The 15321-nt window shown below is 34.2% G+C and overlaps 1 protein-coding gene across 1 annotated transcript; it reads left to right on the top strand.

Moving 5' to 3' along the window:
* Positions 1 to 8580: 8580 nt before the first annotated feature.
* LOC142527740 (anamorsin homolog) lies at positions 8581 to 11652 on the top strand. Its single transcript, XM_075632651.1, has 8 exons — positions 8581 to 8817; positions 9287 to 9434; positions 9760 to 9920; positions 10034 to 10114; positions 10315 to 10474; positions 10574 to 10707; positions 11064 to 11138; positions 11379 to 11652. The coding sequence occupies exons 2-8, from the start codon at positions 9296 to 9298 to the stop codon at positions 11415 to 11417; spliced, it is 789 nt and encodes a 262-aa protein (XP_075488766.1). The 5' UTR covers positions 8581 to 8817; positions 9287 to 9295; the 3' UTR covers positions 11418 to 11652.
* Positions 11653 to 15321: the final 3669 nt, after the last annotated feature.

Raw genomic sequence — 15321 nt, 5'->3', positions numbered from 1 at the left:
TCTGGTCTCCGATCAAAGAAACACTACCAGAAGCGGCCGGAATCGGCGAAAAACGCGGCGGCGCGCGTAGGGGCTGTTTGGCCGAATTTTTTTTTTTTCGAAATTTGATTTTTTTTTTTTGAAACTCGATTTTTCCCACTCGGATTATGAACCTGGCGGCTCTGATACCACTAAAATGTCACGCCCCGAAACTCGGGATTTGACACCGGCGTCGTTTAACAATCACACAATTGAAACAACCAGCCTCGAAGCATAGTATAAACCGAAATACCAGTTTATTAATCATAATCTCAAAAACCAAATTCTTTACAACTGAAATAACTAATGAAATAAATGCGGAAACGTTTTTACATAAAACTTGAGTACCAAAATTCAGAAACCTCTTTACTAGCAACTCTCGAGATTAAAACAATTCACCAGCCCCAAAATTGTTTCGATTCTTCTTCTTCAATCTGCTCTTCGGATTTATCTGGGAAGGTTGTAAGGGGTGAGTATTTTGGGAAATACTCAGCAAGTGGGGGTCGTTCGAGTACAACAAAACAACATGCAATTTCGAAATATACATACCATGCAAACATAATTCTTATCACGTGCGCATCATTAACCCGACACTGAGATTCATCTACTTTCAATGGTTTACTGATATCAGTCCCTAATTTTTACTCCTCTAAGGGGACGAGGCCGTATAGCGGTTATCTCCCCCACCGTGTAAGGGTACGTATGGTTGGGATTCCCACCCATATCAAGTTGAATTCTCACAGTGTCAAAACATTTATTCATGCAAAATATCGTAACCAGAAGGGTGTAGAAGAAGAACTGTACTTGCCCGAATTTTTATAAAACCGAAAATATATGCATCGAAATTCAATAATTTAAAACAAGCCCACTTACCTTAAATTCTTGATGAAAAACGTAAAAAGGCTAGGGTTCTTCGAAATTCTTACTTCACTGGTTGGACGGCGGCAGGGCTTCGCTGCGCTCGAAAATTCCTAAGGAGACTAGAGCACAAATTTTCGAAAATTTGGTGTGATATGTGGTGTGATTTTCGAGTCTACAGGGCCCTCCTATTTATAGGGGTTGGCTGCTATCGTGATCGAGTGATATCGCGTTTGAATCTGAATCAAATCTTTATCGAGAATCGTGATCTATCTGTGATATAAATTCGAACTCTAAATCTTTTATCTCTCAATTTTCGAAATTCTCAAATATATACACTGTAAATTTCGAATTCTAGGGATTTTATTATCCTTTGCCTGATTTTTATCCCGATATCTCCATATCAACTCAAATCTTAGGCATTTATCTGCGAAATTTCAAATAATAATATACACGATATTATTATTCACTCAATCTTGGTAAAATCTTACAAATCTCACATCCTCAAATGAGATAAATCCTGGTATCCAAAATATACTATCGTGATAAAACTTAAATGATAAAACTTAAAATTCTTGGATTTTACAATTAAGTATTCTAATTTTTAATTACGAAATTATTAGTTTTTTGGGTGAATTATTAGATTTTAATATATGATATATACGTTCAATAAAACTTTCACAAATTACTATGATAAATTAATAATCTTATTAAAATATTATTATTTTTATTTTAAGTCAATGTACTAAATTAATACTTTAAATAAATTAATCAAATAATAATTTTTTAAAAGATTCCTGTTTAAAACTATAATCTTACCAAAATACAAATATACGTAACATAATTTAGTAAAATATAATTTTATTGTTGTTTGTTTTTCATGAAGTCTGTAATGAAAATGATTGCAAAAGAAAATATCTAATTCTTTTATTGTCGTTTTTTAATAAATTACTTTTATTAATTAATCAATATAATAAATATATTTAATTATTAAAAACATTGAAAATAACCACTTCGTTTTATAAATATATATACAATTTATTTTTTATATATATTAATGCAAATAGTATGACATCTCGCCTTGGTAAAACAAATGAATTTTAATATAATTAAATTTATATTCTTTCAATAAGAAATATTATTTAAAATAATAAATTATTTATTAGTCGATTAATTAATACATATAGATTCATAAAATTTCACAATCCTAACATTATTACTTTATAGAGGTTTACTGTGTATACTAAAAATTAGGAAATATTCTCAATGTAGTCCTTAATATTTTGACGTGTTTCTCATTTAGTCCCTAATATCCTGATTTGCTCTTTTTTGTTTATATTTTGACCCAGTGTAGTTTAACTTCCCATTCACCATAGTTTTGTTTTTTATTTACTTTTTATTATTATTTTTTAAGATTTTAGTATGTGGTATTGTTACACATATCGAGCATATCTACTGGCATAAAGTTACACAAGGTTCCAGCCTATATACCATATATATGATTCTTTCCCTTTTCCTTAATAGATCACCATGCTTCTGTAAGGTAAAATAATTTTTTTTTACCAAAACGTCATCGGGTCGTGTCCACCGAGTTTCACAGACTGCTCCTCGTAGTATAACCACACAGCACAAGTGATAGTTCCTTAGGCACGTGCCTTCAACAACACATATCACAACTTCGTTTCATTTTTGTAGTGTATAATAGTAAATTTATTTTTAAAATAATATATGAGAGGGACACAACTTAAAAATTTTATTCAGACACACTAAATATTATTATAATAATAAAATTCTTTAAGTGAGGATGGAAACGTCTCACTCGTTTTTAAAAAAATGCGGAATATTTTTTTTATAAAGCTCGCGCTTTTCGAAAGAACATTTAAAATAATCGTAATTATCTGACCGTAAAAATAATACAGTTTAAATTAACCATACTCGTCCCAAAATTATACGTAAACATAAACGAGTATAAATCTTAAAATCATCGATGTATGAAAATATTATCTCCTCTCAATCTCATAAATCGTAATGCGGAAAACATGTGGTCCTCGGGTCATGTCACCGCACCAGGTCTGCCTACTCAAAGTTCGGCATCTCCAGTCTCCTCATCATTAAGCTCACCTGCATCACACACGCCTAGTCAGTCTAAAGACTCAACACACCTGCACCGATAATAACGAGTACATATACATAGCACACAACAGTGAAAAATATCATACTCAACATATCTTTCATGAACTTAAAAGCATAATGTAAACGTGTCGTGTAAAATCGTATCGTGCCAAAGTATGTCATCTCATGTCATCATATACGTATACGTGTCGTGTAAAATCATATCATCTCAAAACATGTCATCATATACGTATACGTGTCGTGTAAAATCATATCGTGTCAAAACATATCATCATATACGTATACGTGTTCTTTTTAATTGAATTCAGTTCATTAGTTGTGACTTTCGTATCAGCTCTATCGTATCAGCTCTATCGATGGATCCATCTACATGTAACCGTGGTACCCGGCGGCGAGGGACATCAGCGACAGCATTACCCGTCCACTTGAGCCCGGGCCTCAGCTCATCATATCTCATATCATCGTATACATATACATCGTCAGTCACAACCAAATCTCATCCTTCAAAATTAGCATCATAATCATCACTTAATAAAAACATGTATGTACGTAACTTTTCCTTTAAACCAAGTATGCAATGTATTTATCATAATTCCATAAAATTCATGAACGTGATTAAACATTTAAAAACATGATAAAATGTGCTCAGGGCGCTGCCAAGTCCAAAATCTCATCCCGGGTGCAAAATGACCATTTTGTCCCTGAAACCCAAAAATTATCGTTTCAGCCCTAGACGTAAAATTTCACCTTTGTGACCTTTTCTTAATTCCAATGACTCTAACGTGTCCCAAATAATTATTTAAGCCAACAAAATTTTTTCCATATTTTTATTTGGCTTAAATCGATGACCTTTAAATTAATCATTAAAAACTTAGACTTCTAATAATTATTGAGCTTAAATATAATTTTCTATAATTTTATTAAGCCTAAATCTAGGCGTTTCAATTAATTCTTTAATTAACGTTTCGTGCGGCGACTAAATCCCGGATAAATCCAAAACTCATTATTTTGATCCGAATCTTACCCAACTCCTAAAAATATCCCAAAACATATTTATTAGCATTCCTAGACGTAAACTCGAGCTTATTTTGCAACTTAACCGATTCGTTTTAAAACTTAGACCGGGGTCTCGGTTTTAACCCGAATCGACTCGAAACTTAACCGAATTTTTCCCAACTTTTTGTCATATCTTAAAAACATCTAAAAGGTCCTCAAAACCTCAAAACCAGACCTTTAGACACTTGAATAATAGGCCAGCAAGCTGCTGGAATTTCCAGCATGTGCTAACCCGAAAGCCTTAGCCACCATCTTTCCTTAATTCAACTCTCATGCTTAAACCGACTTGGACCGGACCCGAACCAGGTGCTAGACCCAACCCTTAGGCATAACTTAAGACCATGATACACCCCTTTCAAACTCAGAACTGATGCTTGAGCCCCAAAGCAAGCAAGAGCCGTGACTAGCCTAACCCGTCTCCCATTGGTGCAGCTGGTTGCTTGCTGGTCCAGCCACCTTCCCTAGCCAACCCAGCTCTGAACCAACACCACCAGGCCCTCCCTAGGACCATAAAGAACGACCCAAGACACTGCCCCATGCCCTGGTCCCGTCCAGCAGCCACCCCAAACCCCACAGCCGTGACTTGCTCTACGTGAACCCAAATTGCACAGCCGCAGCTTTCTTTGTTCAGCCTCTTGGCTGCCGCTCCAGGCCATGAACCACCATAAAGAGACTCATCCTAGGACCCTTAGACACGCACCAGACCATAGCCCCAGGCCCTGAGCCGATCCATACACCAGACCGAGTCCCACAACCAACACAGCGCCTCAAACCTCAACTCTCGGCCTACAACCAGCTCTCAATGTCTCGACTCCAGCTTATAGCCATCTCGATCCTCAACATGTTCAGCACCTTAGGACCTTAATTCGACATTCCCTTGCACCATAGTAACAAAAACGTGAGATGTATGCAACAAAATACGGTTTTCGTGCCAAACCAAGAGCATAAAAGCTTTGCCGTGCCAATACCGAAAAATGCATAAACATAACACACATATATGACGTGAATGATGCAGAAATAATGATACAATGCGTGCCTTTGATGTATATGAACGAAACTTTGAAGAACCGCGCAACGGAAGAGCACCGAAGAATTTTCTTGAACTCAAAATGCTATGGCCGATGGTTTGCTGAAGGGAGGATGCTGAATTCAGATAATGAGAGTGGGGATAAACTGAAATAAAGAGGTGTCGGGTGTGAGGGGAGAAGTAAGATGATTCCTTCACGTGGAGGGGCTTTGTAAATAATTGGGTAGGTGGCCACTTAATATTAATTAGGTTTAAGTTTAGTTTTAAGTATAGTTTAGGTTAATTAAAATGTAAGGCCCATTTAATCCAAACACTCTCCCGAAAATATTTCGTGTCGGAAAGATTTTCAAAATATTAGCCGAACCCTCAAAAAGTCTCCCAATTGAATAAAATTTGAGCACCGTTAAAAATAAAAATCATGCGGGTAAAAATATCCAATAAATCCCAATTCTTGAAAAATACCTTAAAAACACCTTATATTAATTAATAAAAATTAATCATGTAATTAAAATAATTTTCCTGAAAATTCTCCGGTCTCTGTTCCTCGTTCGAGCGCGAAATGAAACTTAAAAATCTTTAATATATGAACCTGTAAAATTTCATGAATTAAATTCTACCATGCATGAATTATGCATAAAATACATAAAAATATTTAAACACAAATTAATGAAATAAAAATGCATTTAAAGCTTTAAATTAATTTAATAAAATACCAAAAAAATTTAATAACTTGCATGCATGTGGTTTACGTGACATTTCAAATTTTCGAGACGTTACAAGGATAAACTTATTTAGGTACTTATCGTAGCTTGGAATACAAAACACATAAATTAGAAGATAAATATTATAAATTTATTTGAAAAGAAATTGAAGATATGGTCGATTTCTTCAACTTCCTTTTATCTTGATATATATAAAAGTCTTGATGGATTTGAAATTGGGACTTGAGACTTGAATTATATATTCACAATAACGTCAGTTATAGTCGACAACCTTTTGTGATAAGTGGTCGTATCAAATCATTAGTCAGTGGTTCGTTCTTTTGTAGTGGTTGAGTGGTACATACTTCATTATTGTAGCGGTTGGACCACATTTCTTCTTTGTCGGAGAATCTTTTGCATATGTATGGTCACAGAGGACGTCGTAACTTATGTGGTCTTTCACTATTTGGACTTATTTCTACTGTATGTTTTCGGTCATATCTTGGTCGAAAACCTTTCCCGAGTTCTGTTTCAGGTACTCTGGGCAGATGCCTTCTAACCATCTTCTAACAAGAGCCATGATGCATAATTTCATACAAGTTTTGTTTATTTCTCAGTAGTTTGCAGTTCGACATAAAGATTTTTTTTCTTTTCAAATATGTTTTCTGCAAAACTTGTTGTATTTCATATCATGGTATTTAACAGAAAAGATTCATTTTATAGAACTTTGGTAAAACTTAAATGAAAATTTGACTTTGTACATATTTGTGATACACACCCATAATTCTCATGCTCGTCTAATGGCGATATTGTCTTCAGTGAATGATGAAATAAGATGTATTTCATTTTGTGGAGGATCCTTCGTGAACTTCTGAATGTTCATGTTTGACTTCCTTAGCTTGATGAAGTGAAATGGTTCATGTGAGCCATTTCTTGTTGGTTCTAGTGTTGCACTAAAAAAATAAAGCTCTAGAATATCTCTCCTGGATAAATAAATATTGTGTGCTAATGTTTTATGAACAACTTCCTGAATCCATTTAGGTAGTGCTAAAATTTCTAGGAAGCTTGATGATATAGTATAAACCGAGACAAGAACCTCAAATTCATACAATGCCTTGAGCTCCTTAAGATAGGAATTTGGTTTCATCTATATCCTATTATATTTTTCCGCCATGTCAACCTGGATTGTTGATGGGCTGATATCTACACTTGTTTTTTTATTTCTCTCAGATATGTTGATATACTTGAAATGAAGAAACATTAAGCTCGTTGGTATCAACCCTAGATTTTCAATTGTCAGTTTGAGGTTTAAGGTTGATCTCTCTCTCTTCAATCTCCAAGGTGAACGATTGACTCTAAGGCTCGAGAAAATATACAAAATTCTTATAAATTATAAAATTATAATGCTTTTAAGTAATTAATACAATAGATTAAAACATGAATAAATGTTTGTTTTTTTTTAAAATATAATTAATAACTGTAGAGATGACAATATATCGATATCGTATTGAAATTATTGATATGAAATTTATTCGTACCGAAATTTGGATACGATATCTATATATTTTTTCCAATAGAAATTTTTGTATGATATACCATTTTCTTCAAAAAAATAATTTAATTATATATATATAATATAATATTAATCGCCTAATACAAAATAATTTCTTCAACAAGACGACAAATATTTAATTATATATATATAATTTAATATTATACACATGTATTATGCACATATTATGTTTCAGTGCCCGCAACTTTTTGTAAATATTTTTAAAAAATTATATACCCTATTTGTGTCAGCGACGAGATATATTTAACTTGACATTATCTCTGCCCCGCCCTTACAAGTAGGGATGTAAACGAACCAAATCGTTTGTGAACTATTCGAAGCTCGATTCGATAAAAGCTCGTTTGAGCTCGTTTAATGAGGCTCGTTAAAATAAACAAACCAAACTCAAGTTTTACAGTATTCGGCTCGTTATCTCGTAAACATATTCGTTTGTAAGTTCATAAGTAATCTTTTAGATGAAAAATAATAGTTTTGATATTTGATTTATTGATTTTGCATATTATTTATGAAATATATAGAAAAACCTATTAAATTTATTTATTATAAATTTACAAATTTTAATAAGAATAATATATTTTTCTTTAAATATATAATTTATTTTTTTTATTAATTTAATGAAAATTTAAATGTATAATTCATATATATTAAGCTTGTTTAGGTTCGATAAAGACTTAAATAAGCTCGTGAGCCATGCATATATTCGTTAAATAAAGCTCGAGCTCGGCTCAATTATAAACGAACCAAGCTCAAACATTCAAGAGTTCTGCTCGGCTCGACTCGATTACATCCCTACTTATAAGTGATGGACAACTGTGAGTAAATTTTTATTTAATTTTTACGATAGTTTGATATAATATATAAAAACAATAATTTGATAAAATTTTAGGAAAAATACTACAATTGGATTAAAAAAACCCCAGATTAACTTGTGCACCTGATTATTTTTTTAGAGTATGTCTCTTGTGAGATGGTCTCACGAATCTTTATCTGTGAGACATGTCAACCATACCGATATTCACAATAAAAAGTAATACTCTTGGCATAAAAAATAATTTTTTTTCATGGATGACCCAAATAAGAGATCCGTCTCACAAAATATGAACGACGAGACCGTCTCACACAAATTTTTACCTACATTATTTATGTTTTGGAATGCTTTACCGAATTCCCACTTAAATGCTTTCCGGACCCACTTTATCATTTGTGATTTTATTACTCTTGGCTAGGTTCAGGCAGGTACCCGAAAATCGAAATCGGGTTGGGGTTCGGGGTGAGTCGGCGGGGGTCGCCCGAAAACAGTGATATATAGCGGTAACTTCCCCAATTCATATATCTTTCGAAATTTCAATCTGTGAGAAAGTTGAGTCGGCTGCTGCTACGAAGAATACCTCCGCAGTTTCCGATCCTCCGCCGTCTATTGTTTCTCGATTGGAGGCGCCACCTTATCTCTGGTGAGTTCCCGGTACCCGTTCAATTCTGCGCCGTACTTTTTCCCCCTATTTTGATTTAGCTGCGTAAGATTATGTGGCTAGAACCCGTTTGTTGGGGTTTAAATCGATTGCATGTAGTTCGAACCTTCGTAAATCACATGTTCTCATGGTTGGATGCCTTTTCTGGTGGCTTTTGCATAGGTTATTGTTTATTTTGTATCAAAATGAAATTTGTGTTGACCTAAAGTTTTTTATTTTTGGTGGGGGTTCTGCATAATTGTTATACCCCTAGTAAATGTTCCGCAAATGACGAAGGGAAAGTATGAGCTAGAATCAGATTCTACGGAAATGTAAATTATTTTTGTTTTCTAAGACGAAAAGACTATAATCTATAAGTATGACACCGAGATTTATGGTTTAGAGGGTTTTTGCTGGCTAATTGATAGAGGTTGCTCTTAATCTGTATTTTCTCCTCCCTTTTCTATTGTAGGAGTTAGAAATGGGGCACGATAAGTTGTTGGTGCTGACGGATCAAGTAGCTGTGTCCCTTGCTACTATTTGGGAGGCAATCAAGGTGGTGAGGAAGGAGGGATTTGAAAAGCTCGATCCTTTGATCATCACTCAAGCTTCCTCAGACTGTAATTTTTTGTTTGTTTTTGTGCATCAATATGTTTCTTCATGATAAGCTTGAAACTTTTTGTTAAGTCTCAGTACAAATGATGATAACCCCTAAAAATCAAACTGTTATGTTATAGAGAGTATCGACTATCGAGTGAAGTTGATAACCCCTAAAAATAACCCCGGTTCTTTCTGAATTCATCAATTTAAGGTTATCTGTTATCCAATCCTTTCCGGTTTATAGATCCAAATTTCGTTAGATAATAATTTGGGTGTTGAATCTACCTTATGGTTTATGGATCTCTTTGGATTAATTAATTCATGCGAGTTCGTACATTGTGGCAGGTCTATTATTCGAGGAAGCTTCATCTACAGATGATATTATCTGTGTTTGTAAATCATTTGAGTTTCCTGGTGATAAATTGTTGGCCAACATTTATGGTGTGTTAAGGCCCGGTGGAACTATTCTTGTTTATTTGGCTTCGGAACCTCCGAAGGGGCAAACGGTAAGTTAGCAACTGGGTGAAGTATCTTGCTTATTGGAGTATTCGGTGACAATAGTTCTTTCTTCTTTTTGCAATGTATGTCAGAATGATCTTGTGTGCCACTCTTGTTGCAGATGCAATCTCCCCTTGAACGCAAGCTACTGTTGAGTGGGTTTCTGGATGTACAAACTTCTGAAAGTAGCCAATCTCTTGCAGTGAGCATCAGTCTCCCTCGCCTTTTCTTTTCATTTTTTTTTAACCGATTGCCATTTTTTTTTTAACCGATTGCCATTTTTTTCTATTAATCTGGTCATATGTATGTCTTATTCTCTTGTTATTTATATGTTGTGAGCCATCAGATGTTAGTTTGACTTCAGGAAATTTCTAAATTGATCTGGTTGTCTTCTGCCGCCAGATTGTGGGTAAGAAGCCCTCATGGAATATTGGTTCATCGTTTTCCATTAAGAAATCCACTCCAGTTCTACCCAAAGTTAATTTTGATGATGATATGGATTTAATCGATGAGGATAGCCTCCTCACAGAAGAAGATCTGAAGAAACCTCAGCTGCCGCTTGGTTGGTGTTTATGATTGTGGTTCGATAACTTCGATTCTTTATTTATAGTCTAATGTGTGATTGGTTGGTAGAGAGTCTGAAAATATTGCTCCTTGCTAGGTGATTGTGAAGTCGACCGTACGAGGAAAGCCTGTAAAAACTGCACTTGTGGAAGGGCTGAGGAAGAGGAAAAAGTGCTGAAGCTTGGACTTACCGTGGACCAGCTGGATAATCCTCAATCTGCTTGTGGAAATGTGAGTTCAAATCAACTCTAAAATGCTGTTTTAGCTTCTGGGTTTATAAAAGCCACACATCCTGAAAATGATTGGGTACCACTGAATTTTTTTGATATGCTAGTTGCTGTTTTATTTCACTTCAATTTGTGTGGCTTATTACTTCATCACTTTTTTTATTAACAGTGACTGCAACTTTCAAACAATTTTAATTAATATTTGTCTTTGAAAAGCGAGTTCAAAATCTGATGGATTCTTGTGTTGGTTTGGTGCTTGCGAGTTACATTGTCGCTTTCTTCATCAGCTATGGAGTTTGTTTGTAGAAGGAACTCTGTTTTTCGCCCATATAATCTCACAAATGATTGCTGTCTGTGCAGTGTGGTCTTGGTGATGCTTTTCGATGCAGTACATGCCCTTACAAGGGTCTTCCAACATTTAAACTAGGCGAAAAGGTACCTCTACTACCATCCAACTTCAATGCACAACTCTTACACACATTGTCATTACGTCTCCGAATTATGCTTCCAATGATGATAAAACGTTTTGAATCTACCTCCCTAGCCCCTCCGAGTATGCATGTTTTACATCCACCTCCACTCAAGGAAATTTCGAGGTGTACACAATTTTCTTCTCTCCTTTAGCTTGTTATGTACAAGAAAGTAACTAACGACCCAATGATGTTCGTCTGGCAGGTAACATTAACAGGAAGTTTTCTCGCGGCTGATATTTGAGAATTTTCTCAAGAACTTTTATCTGGACAGATTTGTTGCACCATACCAGATGGATCCATTTTAAAAGTTTTTTATTTTTTTATTTTCCCTAGTACTAGTCTAGTTTGTGAACCAAGCTTATTAAAAATAAAACCAAGGATCTGTGCTGGTTTGAGTTTCTCTCGTTATGCTCTCTTTCTATGAACAAATGAATCATTTCTTGAATGGAATGAACTTCTTAGTTTGATTGTGTGAAGGACTTGTAATTTTATGAACGAAATAAACATGTGCTAGAAAATTGTGCATTTTAAATAATTACACTGCATTCCCCGTCATTTGCAGCTTTTGAATTCCAAGAAGTTGAACAGTTTAATTTTTTCATGAAAAATTTATCTAAAACCAATTTAAAATATTTTCATATGTTAATAAACACAAATATTTTTATTTAAAATTTATTCTGATATTTTTTCGTACCTAAAAAGCCAATTTGCCAAAACGCTGGTAAGTATATTCTGAATATTTTATAATTACCTAATTTTTATTAAAATTAAAATTTAGTAGAAATTAAGATTGATTTTATGTGTGGTTGTAAAGATTAAAGTTATATCCTCATCATTAAAATAAATAATGATAATTAAAAAAATTGATTTAACGTTGTAGCTAATGAAATCTGAGGAAGTTTTATCAAGAGAATGTTTTATAAATTTTTATTTAATTAGAGAGCAACAACTTTCCTATCGATAGGGTGGTTAAAATGTGCATTTAAATAATCGAGTAGTTCAAAAATTTTGAGTTGTTATTTTATTAGTTTAAATTTTTTGATAAAAAGATAAATATTACACCATTTAAATGGTAACATTATCAAAATAACTGATCTATTCCTTTAGTTGGAAATTTAGCGATTATTTGGAGGTTTTTGATGCTCAAAAAATTACTCACATTAAAAAGCACACAATTCATATATTACATTTGAATTGATATAAAAATGAATTAAATTTAAATCTAAACAAATAAAGAAATTGATATAATCAATTCAAGCAATAATTGAAGTTTATATTTTCAAATTTCTTTAATTCACATTTGAATTTTTTTAAAAAGAAAATATATAATTCTTTATTATAAAATATCAAAAAAATTGCATAAAATTAAATGTTTTTAATTATTTATTGCAGTTCATCTATTTCGAAATTAATGATATATCTTTCTTTTTTTAGAATTATGATTTTGGCGGAAACTTAGTACTTTAGGGAAAAAATCACCTTATATATATTTTTGAATTCAAATTATATTCAGCACAACTTAGTTGATATGAATCATGTGATGAAACCAAGATATTAAATCATGTGAGGGAACCGATATCAAATATTTGAATGCTATATATTTTTTTCAAGATATTTAGATTTAAATTTGAAATTAAAAGTGAAATTTATATTTTCAAAAATTCAATTTTAAAACTAAAATTTTAAAAAAAAATTGATATTGTGAGGCTCATTTACTCTAATGACAATTAATGATCAAACAATAATGGTTTGACTTAAAACTGCAGCGGAAAAAGGTTTAAAATACTTTAAAACGGACCTCAGGGCCTAGAAAAATTTCGGCATGACCTCCCCATAAATAGGACATCCCGAAAAACTCAAGCAGCAATTTATATCAAATTATACTCCCACTAGAGTCATTAAAACAAAATCGAAATTAAACAACCTATAGCCGCACTGGCCAGGACTAAACAAAAATTAAAACTTACCTAAATACTTACCAGATCATAAACATCACAGAGTCGACTCAGAACATCACAAAACAACCAAATAGTACTACAGATACACGGGGCATCTCCCCGGAAAATAAACTACAATATAAGACTGAAACAAACCCAAGACATACATATAGACTAACTGGGAGACTCCACTGAACAGAACCAAGCAATCCAACCTCAATCCCGAGCTCCACTGGCGGAACCTCGGCCTGATGCTGCAAAACGACTCAAGAGATCTACCATGGTGCCCAATAGCAACCACAGTAGCCCCCCAGTAAACAACTGAGGTTAGGATTCTGGTATGGAACAGTCCAACAATAACAACAATAATATAAATCATGCATAGCAATGCATGAAAGGCTCAACGAATAACCGGGATAACAGGAGCCAACAAGCGGTACGATAACAACTGGAATAATGCTCGAGCAACAACACAGGGGAGCTACATCGTCATGCAGCTAAACCGCCCTGCCAAGTATGCGAGGTATGCCAAGCTGTGCTGAAATAACACCCCTGACTCGACCTCCATACAGCTGATACGATACAACAGGATGACACAACATAATAAACTAGATGACACAACCTCAGCGCTCACCTCAAAAGGCTGCACTAACCACGGGATTGCTCAATCACATCTACGGTCTCATGTGTATAGGCCTATCAGCCACACAATGATCCCGAGATAAACAACAGTGCCAGATAACAACGAATATCAACAATGGCTAACAAGAACGATATGGCTCAACATGAATGTCATAACTGTATGCCCGATGCTAAATGCCAATAATATGTCATAATAATAAACATAGATCACAACGAAGGCATTTAACAATTTACAAAAGTCAACAAGTCATAAACACGATCCATGTAACACAGAATGACAATTAAACATAATTTATATTTTACCGTCGTATGTTATCGAGTTGTAACATACCTATACCGACTGATAACGACAACAAGCTTAACTTTGATATCCTCGGCCAAAATACTGCACAGAAACAGGGTCACGAAATGGAGCTTCGATCTACTCGCCTCCTTGCTCAAAATTCACGTTTTGTGGCTCAAAACGAAGGTACTGATGTAAGGAAGACAACCCCTCAAACCGATCGAGATTTCGACGCCGGACGGAGGAGATATCGCGATTCTTCCACAGCTGCTCCAAGTGTTGCGAAAATTTGGATTTCTTCTTTCTTTTTCCTTTTCTTCTTTCTCTCACTTCTTTTCTCTTTTCAATGAGATATGTGTGTATGTATATGTATATGTATATGTATATTGTGTATTTGGTTACTAAAATAGCAACTCAAGCTCATCTATCCCGGTCTGTACTTATTTTGATCTAGTGTGTTATTTAAACTCTATATGTACTTTATATCGTTAAATTTTTCGATATTCTAAAATACATATTTCTAACACACTTCTCGAATTTATTTGGCATAAATAATTATTTTAATTTACAACTCAATAATTATTCTAATTATGCCAAAATTACCGGATAATTAATTACAGGGCCTTACACTTCTCCACCCCTTAAAACAAATTTCGTCCTCGAAATTTCTGTTTATACACATACATCTTACACACAATACGAAACCAACAATACATTATTATGAATCAAACAGATATGGATAAGATGCTCTCATCTTCTCTTCTGTTTCCCACGTTGATTCTTCTACACCATGCCTCGACCACTGAACACGTACAAGTGGAATAACTTTATTGCGTAAAACTTTATCTTTACGATCCAAGATACAAACATGATACTCAGTATACGATAGAGACGGATCAAGTTCAACCTCATCAGGCTAAATCACATGAGATGGATCGGGCTCATACTTACGCAACATAGAAACATGGAAAACATCGTGGATGCCAGATAAAGACTGGGGCAAATCCAAACGATAAGTGCAAGTCCCAATACGCTCAACAATCTCGTAGAGACCAACGAAACGAGGTGACAACTTGCCTCTCATGCCAAAACGAACAACACCTCTAAACGGAGAGATCCTCAGAAATACAAAATCTCCAACTTGAAATTCTAGAGATCGACGACGCCTGCTAGCATAACTAGCTTGCCGATCTTGAGCAGCTTTCATTCTTTGACGAATCAACTGGACTTTATCATGCATTTCTTGAACAATCTCAGGTCCAGTCAACTTCTTCTCACCAAAT

The sequence above is a fragment of the Primulina tabacum genome, chromosome 15 (genome assembly GCF_025594145.1).
Source record: "Primulina tabacum isolate GXHZ01 chromosome 15, ASM2559414v2, whole genome shotgun sequence".
In the NCBI taxonomy this organism is placed as follows: domain Eukaryota; kingdom Viridiplantae; phylum Streptophyta; class Magnoliopsida; order Lamiales; family Gesneriaceae; genus Primulina; species Primulina tabacum.
The sequence above is the reverse complement of the archived record's forward strand: the minus strand, read 5'-3'. Positions and strand labels throughout refer to the sequence as shown.